Here is an 18,742-nt window from a genome sequence, read left to right as displayed (position 1 = left end):
CCACCCGAATTCAGTAAACAGGACTGCCCCCCAGCGGTTTAGCAGTGGCATGCGGATGAATATTAGTTGGAAGCACCCATGGGAATATGAACATCTCCACGTTTGTTTACTTTTTGAACACCACTCAAGGTCACCTGTGACCTTCGCATGCCATATAACTTACGGTTTTTAATTTCGTACCCTAAAGCGCGTCCATCATCCGCTTTAGTCGGGCAGGTTTCTACGCGCCTTCTCATTCTTCTGCCTATCTTTATTTTGCCATTTGGATTCACATCGCAACAACATGGTAAAGATTAACACACAGCCAGGAAAGTCCTATTGCTTGAACACCCTTACAGGTGCTCGATACAATGCGCATTCAAAGCACTCACCGAAAAAGGGTTTCAGTGGGCGAGTGCCCGTACAAAATGAATTTAAGGGGCAGGATGTGGATTGTCGACAAAAGTGACATTGGCGGCCAGTTTATAAATGGAATCACCCAATACCACTGCGCTTGTTGGAGCTCACAGTTGGGCTATAGAGATAGGGCTTGAAGAAACCCAGTAGAATGTCAAAAACTGTTCACAACAAGCTTTCCAGAATGACACGTGTCTGTCAACATTGTCTTTGATTCGACACTGGTTGAAAAAGGCGGCCGAAGACTTCATTCGTTTTGTTAGCAACGACGACCTGTTGCTACTTTCACTTTCCCCCTTCCTTAAATCATTTCCTGGCCAGGATCACGCAGTCTGCGCAAAATAAATTAGATTGATTTCATGTTGCGGGATTTAAGGCTCAGACAAATTGACCTCCATTCATCCAGCCCACTTTCATTTGATTCCTTTACCGTTGTATCGTTTCAAACTTATCAACCCATACAGATTTGCTTAGTAATATTTCCCTAACAATATTCTTTAAACCACGAAACGTCCCGTCGCTAGAACGTATTGCGCTAGCAAGCACGTTCAGACATTCTTGGTCCCACTCACACTTATTATCCAAACAGCAATCAATCGGTATTCACCAGCCGGTTTGCTGATAGTGTTCAGCGCCCTGGTATTCACCAGTAGTTCACCAAAATCCTGTTGTAATAAATTCATGTCGCATCTCCTGGAAGTTAGCGGACGTTTCTTGACATCCAGATCATGGACCAACTCTACATTTTTTACCACTTTCAATCAACGCACACGAACACTTCAATAAGAGACATCCTGTTTGAGTTAACCGAATATAGTTTTTTAATCATGCTGGGGCTGCCATAAATGTACCGATCAAAAAGACACCACTATACTCATGTGACTTCTCATTCGGGAGAGAGCTGGTCAGGTAAATCGACGATAACCCCTATTAGATAGCTAATTGGAAACTGCAAACTTTAGAAAGGGATTATGCGGCTGAATACCCGGTTTTCTGGTACCTGGTATATATTTTGCCGTAGAGTACTCCATAATATTTGCGTAGGCCTAACCGCCTTTTTAAGGCACGTCTTATCCGATACATTTAATCTCATGGAGATATTCCACGGCAGATTTAATTTATGAGGGCAAGACACATTGAGTATCCATCCAAATCAGGTATGCGCCAAAACTTGTGTGCAGATGTAATAGACAGTAAATAGACAGTGATAAAGTTAGACCGACTTTTTACCAACACGAAAACACAACAAAATCCGGTCATCCGCATGAGTAGTTTTTACACACGTTTGCACCGTTGTTGTTAGTTCTCCATAATACCGCGAATAAATCTCAAGAAAGCTAGCACGCCGAAAAGAAAGTTGGCTTCCTAGTTTATGTAGCAGATAGCTCGATTGTGCTGTATGTGAATTGCCGCACTGGTGATATCGGATCATGTGGTAAATAAATGTCTCAAACAAGCTAAACACCATCAGTTTTCTGCTTGTTATTGAACACTGACAAACAGTGATTTAGGTGGCATTATGTTCGAAGAACGGATATGTTTGCCCTGTTTACAGTTTAAACCCAACCTTTCAACCGTTTATTGTATGCCGGCGTTTCCGAAATGATGCAGTCATTTTATGAAAAGTTTTCAGTGGATTGCCAATACTCTTTGCATGTTGTCCAGGTAGACTTATTGGTAGCCAATAAGTTCGTCCTAATCCCAAACAGCACACATACTGGCAGCGCATTTCCGTCGGTCAACTCCTAAAGAAACCTCGGTCCAGAATAATCTTACATGAGGGCCGAGTTGGGTTATGAGGATCTATCTGATATCTCCAAATGTTTATTAAAACTACTCAAATGAAAATCCGGTAGCTAGTAGAAATTAGGAAAATTACTACTGTATTGCAAAGTTATTCTAACTATAGAGTAGTATTCATACTCTTCTGCCTCGCTGTCGCTGTAAAGGGTAACCCAAGGCTGGTGATGGAGAGAAAAGCTTCCTGATAAACCAGAACGGTGAACCATGTGAACCGTCACATATTTTAGCGGTTTGCTTTGACTAGTGTCCTCATGCAAATTTCACAAAGAGTACCATTTACAGTTTCTAGTTCTTAGTGCTGACTCATGTAATTTAAATTATGCATCTACAGCAAATACCTCCTTGCATCAGTCACTATTAATAAAACCTTGCAATTCGCCTCGTACCGGCCTGACAATTTGTAGCAAAATGGTCCCGGCCATCCATAAATCTAATATTTCTAGAAATTTCTTATGCCAGCTAAGTTCTTACATGCTTTCAAGAATCTCTTGCAAAGGTCCCTCAAATTCTTGAGGTTATTTCAGAAAGATTTTTCTTTGGGTTTTCTAAAGAAAAGTGACTTCCAAAAACTTGAAACATCTTGGCGCAGTATTGAAAAGTCAACAATGCACGTAAATCTTTCCGTAGCATTCAAATCCTTAATGTTCTTTGAATTGGCAAATTATTTAGTAGCTCATTACAAGTGGTACGAAACCCACTGCTAACAATGAATTCTGTTGAAAACAAGGTACGAATCTACTTTTGCTCAACCGACTAGTTGCGTTTGGACAGAGAGGCGACACTGGACCTTTCAATATTGTACACAAAGCAAACAAACTCACCCACATACTGCCGAATGCCAATCACAGCGATAAAAATGATGAGAAGGCCTCCAGTGAACTGATAATTCAATTGATCCACAAAGTCTACACCTTCTCCCCCGTAAGGTGTGTAAAATACTTTACCTATCCGAAGTACTGAATCAGGATTCATCCTGGGAAAGACAAATCCTATGATCTATTGTAGATGAAAAACAGGCGGGCCGACAATTTCCAAACTTCGCTTTTTCTCTGGTTTGAATCGAAGTGTATGATATTTAACAGGCACACGACTTGTAAAATGTGACCAGAGACGCTGAAATTCGATTATACCGTTCATCGTTTCTATGCATGTTACGGCCGAACCTCGCTCAGATCCATTTAGTTCACCGTTGCGGATGAACGGACAGAGTGATCGTTTGGTTCAAAATTTTCCGAATGGACTAAAGAGTGAAAACACTGTTTATCTGCCGTGTGGAGCAGTGTTGCAGCCTTGTTGTCAGCATTTATTGAATAAACATCCTCGAATCTCCATTAGAACAGTGAATGAGTCCCAAACATTGCTTGCATCCGTAATCACAGCGATGAAACCTAAACAGAAGTTCAAAAGTAGCTCCCCACCTCCAACCCCACTTTTGACTTTAAAATGAGTGACCAGGTGATTGCGGGGCGAGCTGTCATTCATCCGGTTTCCCAACGTTATATTGTGCGCATTTGAGGTAAGGACATGCGCTTGGTGGACAGGCCCTCTACTACGGTGTCTGACAATGGGAAAACACGATACGCGTACAACCATACAAACACGTTCACACTGGCCCAACCTATTGAAGTGCAACAGCGGGAAATTCCAGCTAAACTGAAGTGATATTTATGCTGCATCGCCCGAGCGAACTGAACTGCAAAGAACAAAGGTATAACTTACACTTTCAAGATGGCCGATAGCTTAGGCAAATGAGAATGACATGGTTAGCACTACAGTACACAGTCCCTGAACGTATTCGTGGTCAACTGACTGGCGGTGGTGACCATAAAATTAGGTACGGGCAAGAATTTGTACACGTTACAAGCAAACGATAAGTAATGGTGTGTTGGACCTGATCCCTAAAAGGCCTCACGTGGTCAAAACGCACTCAGCGTGATAATCCTACTTGATTACTGACAGGACACTGACAGGACACTGACAGTGATTTTCGATGCGTGAAGGAAAACCGAGTAGTCTTAAATGAACGAATGCCGGGGATTGAAGGTAGTTCGGTTGACAAGCAGCTGAGAAATATGGAAATATGGCATTATGACTTTCCAGGGCGAGTTTATTGTAGGGTTATCTACCACCTCTTTGGTCTGTGACACTGGGCGCGACGTGAGACTGTTGGGTGCATGATTGTCTAAACAGATCGGCGGTCATCACTTTCGTTCCAGTGAACCCGGATATCTATTGATTGTTCTGGGATGTTCTTCTGAATAGGGTTTCGGAAGACACACTATTATAATGTGCCGTATGTTGCAAAATACTGCCTTTCACAGGTGGAAGCTGATGGGTCGTAAAAATGCAAGTTGTCAAAGGTAGTGGTGCCGATAAGCTCGAACATTACTCAAGTTCATCCTTCACTGCTTATTCCCAGTTTGGGTACTCTTTATGGCTCCGTTAATATGCGGTGATGTAATTCAATCTCCCTTCACAATTAAAGGAAAATATCAGCGACTGCTGGTGGTAATCGTCATCATTCCACAAACCTCAAGGGAAGTTATAAGCACTTAAGCATTCAGCCACGAACGACTGATAATCACTGCGATTAATTGGCGCAGATTATATGCTGCCACTCCTTCTACAATCATGGAATCCACATCACATGGTCATGTGTTAACGTGCTCCCGATTAACGACTTCTCAGATAGACGGTGGACTCACCTTGCAAAGTGATCCTTTTTCTGAACAGCCTATAAATGATTGGTAGTGTCAGGAGGTAATTTTCAATAAGGGCGAAACCGGTCGGGGCTGTCGACGGATTTTCAGCAACCTTATGAGTAGTACATTACAGTGGTAAGGAGATTCGAAATCGGTCCTGGACTATACCATGCCCTCTGGGGACACGAAACACTTGAATGTATGTTTCTGAGTCAAACCAGTAGACAAATAGCATTTATTCAATAGAGATTTCATACTGTAAGTGAAGCCAGTCTATCTTGAAAAACTGAGAAACACCGCACAGCTTTGTCTTCCTCACTGGAAATCATCAGCAGTGCGCGCCTCACGAAACCGCACGTGAACTCCAAGCTAGTAGATTGAACATTTAGCCTTTCGACGACCATCAGTGTGATTGCTACCACTTCCTTTCAGGGTAACCTCGTTGTACAGAACCTGGCTCTCCTTACTCACCGTTGATTTAGCGGGAATAATGTGGTAACTCTAGTTCACAGAAGTTTAGACGAGCATCTTTTCAATAAAATAACATTCTATACAGGATATGCCGACTAGTGTTTGTTTTGTGAACTTAAACACGAAGTTGAAATACCACTGGGAAATGGATGCTTTGCAATGGGTTAAGTGTAGTTGCAATCAGCTACCAGGTAGACAAGTGAGCCATTGTAGCCGTGGCTGTTGATTATGTCATCATATTCTGTTTGTGTAGCTAGGCCACAAGGCAATCACGTCTTTTTATTTTCTGTTTATGAGGGACGGAATTTGAAGAAATCTGTGAATGGACCTAAGACTTCAGGTCAGACGGAGCCGCCGGACGGAACTTGAAGCCAAGACGCTTTGCTCGCCGAACGAATATTGTGCCAAATAAAGCACCCTGAACGTTACCACACATTGCACATATACACCTGGCTTCCAATTGATTTGGCACATGTCTGCTTGTTGGATCAATAGTTGATGCCTGTTAGCGACATTCCTCGTGCGAATTTCACACTGGGCCACGGGTCGCTACCACCATTATTATCGAACCCATCGTTTTTCGAGAGTTAGGTCACGGGACCCATTTAAATGATGGGTTTCACCTTGGATATAAGACCAACTATCTTTCAGCCTCTGTTGACAAAACGCTCTGCTCAAACTCTGTTATGGCCTCCAGTTGTCTCTGTTCAGAACACATAAGCTAGCCAGTGCGATTGAGATCTTAAGAACACATAAGTTACCTGAATACTCTTGCGGCTGGTGAAAAACCTGTGCAGCTCAGGGATCAGTTTGTCTTTGTGTTCCACACTTGACGTTAGCCAAGTTTTGTTGATGTAATTTATATGCTTTTTTTCCACGCTGATCTTCACCTCTTCATTTGCGAGGTCTAGTTTTTTCGACAAAATGTTTATCGAATGGATAAATCCCCTCCAGTTGAACTGCTCTGTTGTTCCAAAGTGAGAATTGCTTCTCCAAGCCATGTTTCCTTTCTCAATGAGCAAAAGTTTTGAATATTAACTGTGACGGTGGTTTCTAACAATAGAAACATTTATAAGAAACTGATGGTCATTGTAACTATATGAAAGTGCACCTGCTACATTCGGAGCAGCTGCAGTTCAATGTGTTTGCTGGCTTCTTGATAGCACTTATTGTTACATTTAACTCTTTTTAACCCCTTAATATTAGTTCACAGCTGTCGTGAGATCACCGCTCCCCTAAGCTTTTAATGTTGCAGCACCATGACAACAAATGATGTGAACAGCTTTAGTTTGGCGAAATAGAACACTATTATCAAAAAGTGTTAGAAAGGTGTTTTTCAGGTGAATTAGTTATCAAATGAGCAATTGGAACGTTTTCGCTAAACAAATCATTGACAAGTATAATGTTTACAGAATTTTGAAATCCACAACTAGTAACTGAGACTAAACATGATAGACGAATATTGCGGTATGTCGAAAAGCTTTTTCGCTCGCCCACGCTGCTAAGAGATCCACACAATCTCAATATCCTGAGCATTTGCCATGAAAAATCCTTAAAAACTAAAAAATTAATAGAAAGCCCAATAATGGCACATGCATCCGTAGTTGCTTTATACCCGACTGTTACACCGGTTTTCTGCGTATTCAGCACACATCAATCTGCCCCAAGGGGGACCTATATAGATCGATACACTTTCCAAAATATACGCACTAGTATCGCTCGACCGTTGTGACTTGGTGCACATCTGTACTCCGACGCGGAATATCTCATTTACTAACAACTTCTTGAAGATGCTGAATGAGCCTGTGAAGAGTTATACGCAAAGCCCCGGGGGAAAAGAAACTGGGATGCCGTCTCTTAGATATGTACCGTATCTAGCCGTTTTTCGGACACTTTGGAGGACTAAAAGTCGCTATTTACGTCTAACAAAGCGCTCCGATGATGATATTTTTCAGAGATAGGAAACCAGCTAGTGAAACTAAATCTATGATCCTTGTTCGCAGGATTTCATCTGATTCAGTAAAGCGCATGAGAAATGTTCCCTCGAGTGAGTTGGCCTGAATGGTGTGAAGATGTTTTTGGTAGATCCAAAACCGTGTGGCTGTGACTTTACGAAAAGTGAGGCTGAACGCGGAATTTCATCCAAGAGTCAAGACTCATTCAAGACTCAAATAGGCACCATCTTCAAATATCAGTGAGATCAAGCACGATTGAATCAACTTAATAATACCACATTTGTTAACCACAGATCAGACAGTTATCAACAAAGCATTCTCAACAAAATGATGAAATTCTACTGTAAAAACTGACTGAGACCGTAAATCTTACTTTGTAAGGGAGACTAAGATTCCCTGTGATCCACCAAAATGGTGGAAGGTGGAAACTGAGGAACAAAAGGAATATAGGCCATCGGGAGTAACTGACAGACGAACACCCTGCATGACAACGTCGAGAAACACTGATGAACACTGATTTTCTTATTATTTGCATGAAACAATTAGTCCAGATCTCTCAAACAAGTGCACGTACAAAAACGACCTTGGATATAAACGGAAATTGACAAAACTGCGGCAAATTGTGTGGAGCAATGTCATGTTGTTTTTGTATGGTGTGTCAAGGTGGGTGGCAAGTAGTAACAATTCCAATCAAATATTATCCATTCAACGTTTACAGACAACAATTTGAAACAATTTGTCACTGTATATATGTAATGATTGCAGAGTTGTGCGCACAAGAGCCATTTAAGGCATGCAACCAAGCGTAACTTTAGACAAAGATAGTCACAGCTTCACAATCGAAATAGAGTACTAGTTTCCGTATATTCTCTGTTCTAAAACAAAAATAAATATAGCCTTACATACTTCAGAACTAAACCACGACAAATTTTAACCTGTCACAAAGGGCGAATAGTTTTCTTAGAGAACTCCTGAGGATGAATTACAACTTCGGTACAGGAAACTTAACTGAAACCCAGCTGGTGTTCCTCTTTATCTGAATGTGCTGCGCGTACGCCGAGGTCAGAAACTTCTCACTGCAGGATTGATATTTGACTTGCTTATTTCTACTCACAAAACAAACAAGTGTACGTCATCGTCAGTGCAAAGCGTGTAGCGGTGATTCTGAGCATGAGTGTGTAAACTCAATCAAATCAAACTAATAGTCTGATCAACTTGGTTAGCGGTGGCACTATTGATTATATGCATACTGTTTTATTGTCGTTAAACCAGTCTCACCAACTCTCACTGTATTAAATGAAATATCCGGACGGCGATGTCAGTATCAATACTGATAACAGAGATAGGAAAACAGGTTGTATGATGAAGTCCATCAGTTTGCCTCGGAGTCACGAGTACGGAATCCAGGAAATTCGGTCAAATGTGCGTTAAGTGTTTGTATGTGCAGTGATAAAACATGCGTAGGAAATACGTGCTCGAATCCACCTGAATACGAAGCGTTATACAGTCAGCTTACATTGTAGTTTGAGGTGGGTCGTCTTCCAAGACTCGTCATTGATTTTGACGTCATTACGTGGATTTTAATCGGTAGAACGGTAACGAATGGCCGAATAAGTTCATAAGCAGAGGACGATTTGCTTTGGACTGGTGGAATTTCAAATGTCAACCAGTGGACGCCCCACATAAATAGGGAGTAAATGAACATAAATACCGATAATAGAAATTCACAGGTCAGATTCTAACTGCGAGCCAAAAGATTCAATCATATCATGTGGATCAATTCAGGGGCAAAGTGTGATGCAGTTCTTTCTTTCTTTAATCCGTGCAGTCAAAAGCGATCCAAGATTCGTCAGCTTTTGTTATAACGAATTTGAGGGTGAATAAATGTTCTGGTGACATTAGTTGATTAAGTGGTGACAAAGTGATAAAAACGAAACGAGGTCCCAGCCTAACCAAAATCAACTACTATCAAATGATTCAAGTTTCAAGTCTCGTTTTAGTTCATCCTACGTTGAGGATATCACTTGTACACCGCTGTTATCCAAAGGTCTTCCGGATTCTAAATGGCTACATTCAGGTAAATAAGGTACTGGATCCTTTGATACCTGCGAGGGCTCGTCTCATGTGAGTTTTGTTTACCCAAACAGCTGGCACTCAGAATGTTATCGGTTGCAACAGCAACAACTAGGGGTGTCGGTTTACTCCTCGTCAGTTTACCAGCCGGGGAAACGTTTGACGCACTAAAGATTCTTCTTCTTGGTTCACCGAGAGAACATCAGTCGAAAGCTAACATGCCACTCACCAGTAAAAAATTATCAAATGGGCATAAGTGAGCCTTTTGATTTTTCCATACTTCGTGCCCCCAATAACTCCTTCCCGGCAGAGATAGCAGATATATCATACGGCTTATACATCCTTCAAATGTTTACTCAACTCAACTCCCTGACCACTGTGTTATGTATTCATTAGAAAATACAGAGGAGTTTTTTCAAAGTGCACCTCAACAAACGAGTGTGCGACAAACCTCAGCTCAAAAACTGGATCAGTGTGGCATTCGCATGTTGTAGAAAACGCGATCACGTACTTCAGCAGACTGATGAAAATGGTACATTTATTATGTGTAATTTATACTCTGGTACGATTCGAGCACGCGCCGCCTGATGCCATACCCGCAACTTCGCAATTCCATCTTGTTGCACCGTTTGCTCCGTGAATCCATGTTAGTACCCTGGGTTTCTTTGAAAAGGAAGGTGTGTCCAACTACCTTGCAATTTGCTGAATTAACGAACTCAGCATACGGCAATGGCGAAAGAGTGCGACGGTTACGATGTGTCGTCTAATCCTTTTGTGCCATTAATAGCCGTGTAAATGTTTTATACCTGCTAGGATTCGAGATATTATCTGCTAACACTTGTTAATACAGTTATCTCCCACGGTATTGGATAGACCTTTGCATCCACTCCAAGTTTCACCTCGCAAATCCTGTTCGGGATATCCACCAAAACAGACACACTTCCATTCGCCTTGGTGTATGCCACAAACACACATTTTAGTCATGCAAGTCAATCATTTTAGTCAACCAGCTCACAGTCGTACGCATTCTCATCACTATCCACAGATAGCCTTTAATTATGAGAGAACTGTGCTGTACACAACGGTGATATTGAATACGTTGAATTTGTCTTGTACGAATGCACTAATCAGCCAAACAGTCATGACAGCCAAAACGGAAGTTCATATCTTGCCGTTGAGCGCCCTTCGCAAGTTAGGCTGGTGATGAGAATAATTAATCCAGCATTGATGACTGTCCCAATAGCTTTCGAGCGCGTTAACGAGGTAGTCTGAGGCAAAGTGTTGGGTTGGTATGCTGTTCTCTCATCCAGTTTAACTGCGTTATAACAGCTGCATGACCCCAACACCGAACACACTCAATACAGACAGCAAAGATGAGACACACTACGCGTCATCATCACCATCATCATCATCAACAGCATGACATCAGTGTTCAACACCGATGCTTCACTGCCGTACAACCATGACTTATTTGAAAGCCTTATTGCAAAGAAAAGAATAAAGGTGGATGGGGGAGGGACTTAGTGCTAGGTCTGTGGTTCGAATCCGACCTCCGCCACTCGACTTCCCCTGTCTAGGCTTGGGCAACCTGGCAGTATCCCAGCCCTCGTGCTTCCTTCGGGTGGCATGACAGCTAGGCACAGGAGGGGTGCTACAGCTGAACGCTCTCTCTCTTTGAAACGGTGGCTTTCGACCTGTGTGCATGACGTATTCGGTCACGTCCACCCGCTTCTCCTATCAGTGTTTAGACAGACTATATGATGCACCAAAGATTTTGGGACCATAAACTCTCATGGGCAGCTGAATTGATGTAGTGCTTGGTGTGCAAATGGGGTCATGACACCGTGTGCACCATCATCTTTCAGTCTGGGTTCTTCGACTGGTTAGTCCGGTATCGCCCGAAATACAAAATGCTGAAATCCGTTTGTAGTTTGCAGTTTTTTCAACTGTAAAGATTGGGCAATCGCCTCGTCCTCATATCAGTCCATCAGTGAAGCGGATAACGTGAACACCGGGCCTTTTGTAGGATAGATTGCTCTTAAAGCCTACGAGGGATGAAATACTTCAGCAGTTCTTTTGGTAAAATGCCCAAAGTTACAGTTAAATGACTGGGTACTAGTCACGTTTCCTTTTGTTGCTGCTTTCAGCGTTGTAAGCGGGTTATTATGCTTTTGTCTACTGCAGTGACAGAATGTAGATTAAGCCTGGGATGGTTCGGGCCCACTGCAAAACTTCTTCTGTATTGTCCCTTCGTCTCACCTAACTAATCGTTATGAGCAGGCGAGCTGGGCTTCGCTTAGTAGTACTCTCCCAAGAGAAGCCTTTGGTCTATTATCCTGACCGGCTTCCTTCATCACACGATGGGTACTTGAGAGGGATCATCGAAATGAATAAGAGGGTGCAACAAAGGTGGATCTCCTTGGAATGAGGAAATATTATCACATGAGGGATTTGTCGGGAGATCAATAACAGTTTTTAGGTTGCCAAGGGTGGAAAGACATCCGAAAATCCTGTGGATTTCACCAATGAGTGCGAATATAAACTATTATTTTGAGCAAGATGCAAAACTATCGTTGTTTAGTTATTGGGCTTCCGCAGTTAAAGGGTTTCTGTTTGGAGTCTACTTAAGTCCAGAAGTATCGCCCTCCAGGTATACATTGACGGGAAGAGTGGGACATACATCCGGACTAGCCGATTGAGTGCGGGTTGTGCTTGCTTTTTGACTGAGTTGGGGAGTAGGTCCAAATTCCAAAGCCGGAAAATAAAACTTGGAATAAAGTCATTTGTAGATCAGTTTCGTCAAGAAGTGGCAAAACGGAAAGTAGTAAAGAGAATAAAGGCCGATTCTCGAATTAGTACCCTTCAGTTTGCCTAGAGAGGTCGCTGACAAAGTTTATGGTATTGTGCTATTACGGGCGAGCCGATGCCAACTTATCCGTGAGCAAACCATAACGCTCGGCAGCAAAAGAGCGAGTGACGTCTTAGTAAGAACGGGGAGAAATAAGACGGAACACCAACGTACCGGTTGTGAATGCTAAAAAACGCATCAGAGGAGGGGATAAATTGCCCGATCCCAACAAATTCCACATGCATCATGTATCATTCAAACTGATAAGCAAGCCAGAAGTAAACTGAGGGAGCTTAGGCTGGGTGCTATTGCGCAACGTTTCATTCCAGACTGAAAACATTCTTCAGAAATTCTTCGTTTAAAATTCGCTTCTGCAACTTACCAGGATCAGAGCTGGTGACGGTACTGTTGCGAATTTTGATTGCTATAAATTTAACAGCCTGATTACACATTTAGCCTCATATGATTTCCAAAGATTTATCCAATATTTTCGTTGGGGTGTAGACAAACAGGCGAAACAGAACTCATCGCTTGTAGTTACAATTGTAGACGGATTCTATTTTTTAGGCATCCATAAAAATTTTACATCAAACCCCATATGAATCGGTCCTCAAGGCAGCGCTTTGACATTATGTTGATCTTCACATCCGTCTGTTTCTGGGCGAATGTCACACCTGTCTACTCGTTCACGCATATACGTGGGTTTCTCGCACCCAACGCAGTTATTTTACACAGCATGAACCATCCAACTGACTTGGAAATGGCGGTTTACTTCATCCTTTCGGAAAAGTTTCTACATATTCAAAGTATAACCGAGGTGTCTTCAAACTTGATGGTCTGCTTTCACCAACCAACTGAAAGTCGTAACTGATTGACAGAACGCATTACTTAGAAAGCTTTTGTGCTCACCAGTAACCTCTTTTTTCACGTCAAACAGTCTGATTTCTCGAGCTGAGGAGTGTCAACTCCATGTATTTGTGCACTTGGAATTTCCCGGTAATACACTGTGTTTAAGTTCTGTGAATAGTGCTTCCTTCTTCCCGCTCATTCTGGTAATTTTAGACGCAGTGACAAAGAGTGTATTTTGCACTGATATCTGCAAATTTCATCGAAAGATATCGAGAAAACGTACGAATCCGGTCCTACCAAAGCACTGATCTTCAAACTCTTTCCTCTCACAACTTGCCTTCTTCAAGTATCAGTAGCCGTGTCTTCTCCGTCTGACGAAGCTCGTTCACCATTCGTGCTCACCGAAAGCCCACGGAGACCCAAAAGGGACACAACCTACACCTCGATTCTAAAAAATAGTGTAAGCTTGTAGGGGTTGGGATACTTCCTTTTCATCAGAGTCGATCAGCCAAACATGCGCCAATCAAAAAGAAGGCTTCAGTCGAATATTTATAATTCTTATTAGATGAATCAATAAGTTCATTGAATGAATGCCGCCCTTCTAGTATTTGGCCTCAAACAAGTCAGCGACATTTGTCGCTGAACATGTTCAACCAACTTCATATGTTTATCACTAGGCTCATCGCCACGCTGAATTTAGACTGGACTAAAATTGTGGGATTCGCTAACAGCGTCAGCCTTATTTTCGCCCATCATCCTGGGTAGCAATTCACGCTCGGTTGCGTTGTAAAAGTTGAGCTTATTCTCCCCGATTGAAAAATGTCAAAAGCTTCGTGGTCACTTAGCACAAGCAGTCATTCTTTGTGAGGTGTCCACATGAACAGCAATACTGACAAACGGCTCTATCATTGACCATACTGTGGGATCTGATGAGCTTAAAACTTTCCCAGAATTTTGCGCCCCTCGCTTTCAACTCTCTCCCCTTCCGGCTAATCCAAGGATCCGATTTTATTTCTGAAGATGGTTTTTTGAAACAAGTAATTTTTTGTAAATGAGAATAGTGGCAACATTCTCGAAAACCATAAAAGGCACAATTCAACGGCTAGCTTTATTGAGCTACCGGTCAAATTCGGACACCTATCACATTTCTTCATCCATTCGTTTTAGTCCGCTCCAGAGGAGCGACTTCAGTGCTTTCGAGAAATCATAGGACCGGCAGCTTCTACAAGACAGCTGAGACAATCGTCACCGAACACACCTTGGTGTGTGCTCCTTTACATAATTGTTTAAATTTCGGGTAAAATTTGGATTCGATTTTACTCATAGATCTTTTGCGCGTTCTAAAAGAACTTGGAATTATTCATCGAAATAGGGGTGGGACTTGTATTTATCACCTGACGTAGCAGTGGTTTGAAAAACCATGTTGCCGTAATAGTTGACCGCAGTAAGTCTAAAAGGAGTGAAAACTTTTAACTTATTCTGGTGCACTTTTAATATTACTTTGACTCTCGACAATAATACAAAAAATATGTGGATGACGTTGTAGTTTTCACAGGCAAAAACCAATTTTAGGACCTGTACAACAGCGTCAGAAGTTAATATCCATTTCTTTCGGTGTATTTGAGGCAAAAAATATCAACTCCATCAGCATAACACGGTATAGACAAGTGCCTGAGTACTCAGTAAAAAGTGGTTTTCATCGGACTGCAGATTAATGGACATCACTGACCACAGTCGTAAGGCACAAATTACATGTTGTAATCGGTCGTAGTCGCCCAGCCGCTCAACGAATCCTGCTATTATCAACCAGGCACACCAATCTCCGATGTATGCTTCTCACTGTACCCATTCTCACTGCCTCACATCGTGTACCGGTTCACATGCAGTGACGGTGGAACATGAACTAGCGGAAAATATAGGAGCTTAAGCAAACATCCCAGAACATCTGCCTCGTTATTTGTGTCAAACGACCAATCGATCGACCAATGAACCACAAGCTGAGACCTGAAAACCTGCGGCATCGATTGCCCAGCACACTGTGCCCCTAGTAAAATAACTGGCCTTAGTATAGCGTTCAGAATTTTACTGTATAATTTCAACTTGAAATCGCTTGTTCTCAGTGAGATCGCTTTGATCATGCAACAGCGACCTAGCTTGGGCGCACAAAAGACCATGAAACAGGCCATCAGGTTGCCTTGGACTTAGGACCCATAATGTTACACCCTATGACTGGCTACCATTCTGTTGTTATTACTCTTTACTCATGGTGTGAGATAAATTGCAGCTGAAGCGATAAAATTCAAACGCCAGTATCTCGCAGCCTTTGTCTTCTTGCTTTGTCATCCAAATAGATAAAAAAACTGATTCACCGTCTCAGACGGATCTCGATAGCGTTGAATTAAAATGAAGCTGCTCGTCCTATGGCCTAAACAATGTCTGGTCTATCAAGACGTCCCACAAAAGTAACATCAACCACGGGGCTCTGTTTCCATTATCGCTGGCAAGGGAGCTAGGTCAAATAATGGTGTTTCATTAATTTGGCGGTCGTTGTCCTGTGAAGCCTATGGTTAACATGAGATCTTTGCCGTTCTCACTCATTTAGTTGAGCATCATGCTTTCTCCAGTGTTCCTGAACCCACTGTGCCGGTCATGACTGCCGGAGAACAAACATCGGCGTGCGCCATTTGTGTTTGCTGTGTGTGGTTGTCTTAAGTGGGGCCTCCGATACAGCGAAATTTATAGCACGTGTCCAACAACCCTTGTAGCATTCCGTGTTGAATTTATCTCCCAAGGTGGAGTTTTCCTCTTTAGACTCAATATATAACCAAGGTGGATCACAAGCGTAAACAAGGACAGATTAGTATATATTTTTTGTAACGCACTATTCATAAGGTCACTGAAAACTCCTCGGGTGGGTTGTTGAGGAGTTTTCAGCAAAATGTATATGTATCGCGATATCTCGATTATCGTAGCGGCTGAAAATTAAGGCGGCCTGGTGCGGCACATTCAGTTGCCTGGAAATATTGAAACCGAGAGATTCAGATGGGTTCCAGGTGAGTCTCCCGAAAAACCAAATTAGTTCGCAAATGAGTGTCTTTCGCTAAGGACAGATTAGATTCGATTAAATTCTTCGTCCTATTCAAAACATTAGATTGGGCGAGGTGCACGAACAGAACGCTAAAGAGCCGGTTATTTTTTTGTTTACTTATTGCGACAGAGTGCAAAATTCCTGACTGCTACACCACTGAATGGAAGAGAACAACTATGGTTGACATGGAGGCTCCGTCAGCACAGATGGACTGACTTTGTCTCGCTTGAATCATTGAATGTAGGCGAGCCGGAAATTACCTGAGAAACAAAGCACATATTTGACACCTTTCGCAAATCCTCCTAAAAATTCCGTAATCTATGTGTTTCCCCGACAACTTCAGTCACTAAAAAAATCCACACAAAAAAATTCCACGCTGCGCTGTGAACATAGCTGCCTTGCACAATTTTGGTGATGTGCTCCACCTGACGTCCTTGCACAATCAACAGGAAGCTTACCTGTGCAGCCACTTACAACGCAAAAACAGACCACGATAGAAGAACCTATATAAACGCAGCCCTATGACTATTCTTCGCAGGAATCGCGCTCGTCCTTACCAGAGACCAGCATCCCGGGAATTCATAACGTGCCAGTTTGACGCAGGGACCATCTGGCCAACTGTTATCATATCCATTGAGAAAACTATATATTGAGGTAGCCTATACCGAGCTAGCGGCTATTTGTGGAATGCCGTTTCTGTTTCATTAGACAGTTCATGTAAGAAAATGTTTGCTACTGTAATTGTAAGCATTAATTGTTCAGTTCCGGTGTATAGTCTGGGTGCTGAGCTGCTCGAGTCGCAATTCACATTGACTGGTAAGCTCTCTTACTAGCGGCACCAAAGGTATGTCAGAAATCATCCTTCGATATACTGTAGGTGCTGTTTTTCCTTCTGCTTGAATCTTGCTCCTAGGACGTCGTCGAACTTCTCGTCATAAGCTGACAAACAATACGTTGGCTTACAAAAGCTTTGCTATGATGGCGAAATATGAATGTTCCTGGTATTTTGGTATCATCTCCGGTTGAAAGTTACGGATACCGTTTAAATTAAAGGTGGCATGAAGTTATTCTGACAGTGTAAAGCATCAAGTCTAACAAATGGACTAGGCATGATTAGGTAATTCATAGTTTTCCGGTTATAGATATTGAAGAATGAAGTTAGAATCGCACTACGCTCGCTAGCTTGCATTGTCTGTGGGAATGATTATCCCGACAGGTTCACCTCAAAATACATGCCTGCTACTACTGTGAAAACCAAAGCGGTCACAGCCGGGACAAATTCTATCTTCATCAATTTTCCTTTCAAATGACATGTAACCGCAGACTGTCTCAATCGGCGTCCAAACCACACATTTCACTCAAAGTGCAGTTCATGACTGCCGTCTACTAACTCAGTTTGCAGCGTTCTTGCGATTTCGCCGGATATGCAGTTCATTATAACAGAGAAAAATCCATCTGGACTGACATTCAAACTGAGTCCCTTTCTAGACCGAAGGACTGCACTATCGTGAACATCGAATACGCGACCTGGTTTATAGCGGTCTGTGCAAAAATAGATGATCTTACTGCAGTATACCTTCGTCCTACTATGGCTTGTTATAAACGAGCCGAGGCCTTTCCTTAACAGCTAATTCGTGCAAACGGTTTTCGTCGTTGAATCCATCGTTGCACCTCCAATCCTCAATAAAAGTCACCCGAACGTGCCCTAACATAAGTAAGTAGATGGTACTGCGAAAATACATTTTCAGTAGCATATACGTCTTGAATCATATCTGTCACAAAGTCACCACAACCGATATGGCTTTGGATAACGGCGGACTTTGAGCCTCCCTTTATCGGACGCACCAAGTATCTATTTAGGCCTTCGACGTTCCCTTTCTAAATATGTTCATCGACCGCTCCTGAACAGATAGTGCACACTGATGGCGCACTAGATTGGAGTGATAATGCAGAGTGGTCACCCAGGATCATATGAGAAACTCCCATGTGAAAAAAACCTTTAATATCTTTCGCACTTCCAGTGACACTTTCTGCATTCTGACTTTTATCACACCAAACTTAAAGTTTCGCTATTCTCACTTTGCGCCAAGCTTGTGGGCAATGCGCTGATTAGTGCACAACCCAACGCAATCTCCGTTCCAGTACACTTTCAAACAAAGCGTGGAAAACTGGAGAGCAGATGAATAACCCCGGCTACTCCGTGGTCAACCGAAGGAACGTCGCACACGAAAGTGTTTCAGAGTGTGATTCAGATAGCGGTGGATTTAGAGATGAATGTCGTGAAAAAAAGTTAATGAGACAGTTTGACCGACCTGTGAGTATTCTGTCGTCATTATGGTACCAAGCAACACTTCAGCCGCTGCCATTACCCAACCATTACAGGTCCTGTTCTCTTACCGTAACACAAGCACAGATAACTGAGTCCGTTTGTCGCATCTGTCTTCGCGCATACTCTTAAAAGAAAAAAATAATCAACTAACGCTCGAGTGCTTACAGGGCGTTCAATCACCATCCGAGTTCCACGAAGGTTGGCCTAAGGTAAACTCTCAAGAGTAAA

The 18,742-nt window shown here is 42.5% G+C and overlaps 1 protein-coding gene across 1 annotated transcript in view; it reads right to left on the bottom strand.

Moving 5' to 3' along the window:
- T265_07800 (hypothetical protein) overlaps positions 1–3,647 on the bottom strand; it is a gene marked incomplete at both ends in the record, with an annotated part of 57,454 nt that extends 53,807 nt beyond the window's left edge. Inside the window, one exon of the mRNA XM_009173420.1 lies at positions 3,021–3,647. Within this exon, the coding sequence (XP_009171684.1) occupies positions 3,021–3,171 (151 nt within the window). The remainder of the gene's footprint in view (positions 1–3,020) is intronic.
- Positions 3,648–18,742: the final 15,095 nt, after the last annotated feature.

This window comes from Opisthorchis viverrini (genome assembly GCF_000715545.1).
Source record: "Opisthorchis viverrini unplaced genomic scaffold opera_v5_185, whole genome shotgun sequence".
NCBI lineage: Eukaryota > Metazoa > Platyhelminthes > Trematoda > Opisthorchiida > Opisthorchiidae > Opisthorchis > Opisthorchis viverrini.
The sequence above is the reverse complement of the archived record's forward strand: the minus strand, read 5'-3'. Positions and strand labels throughout refer to the sequence as shown.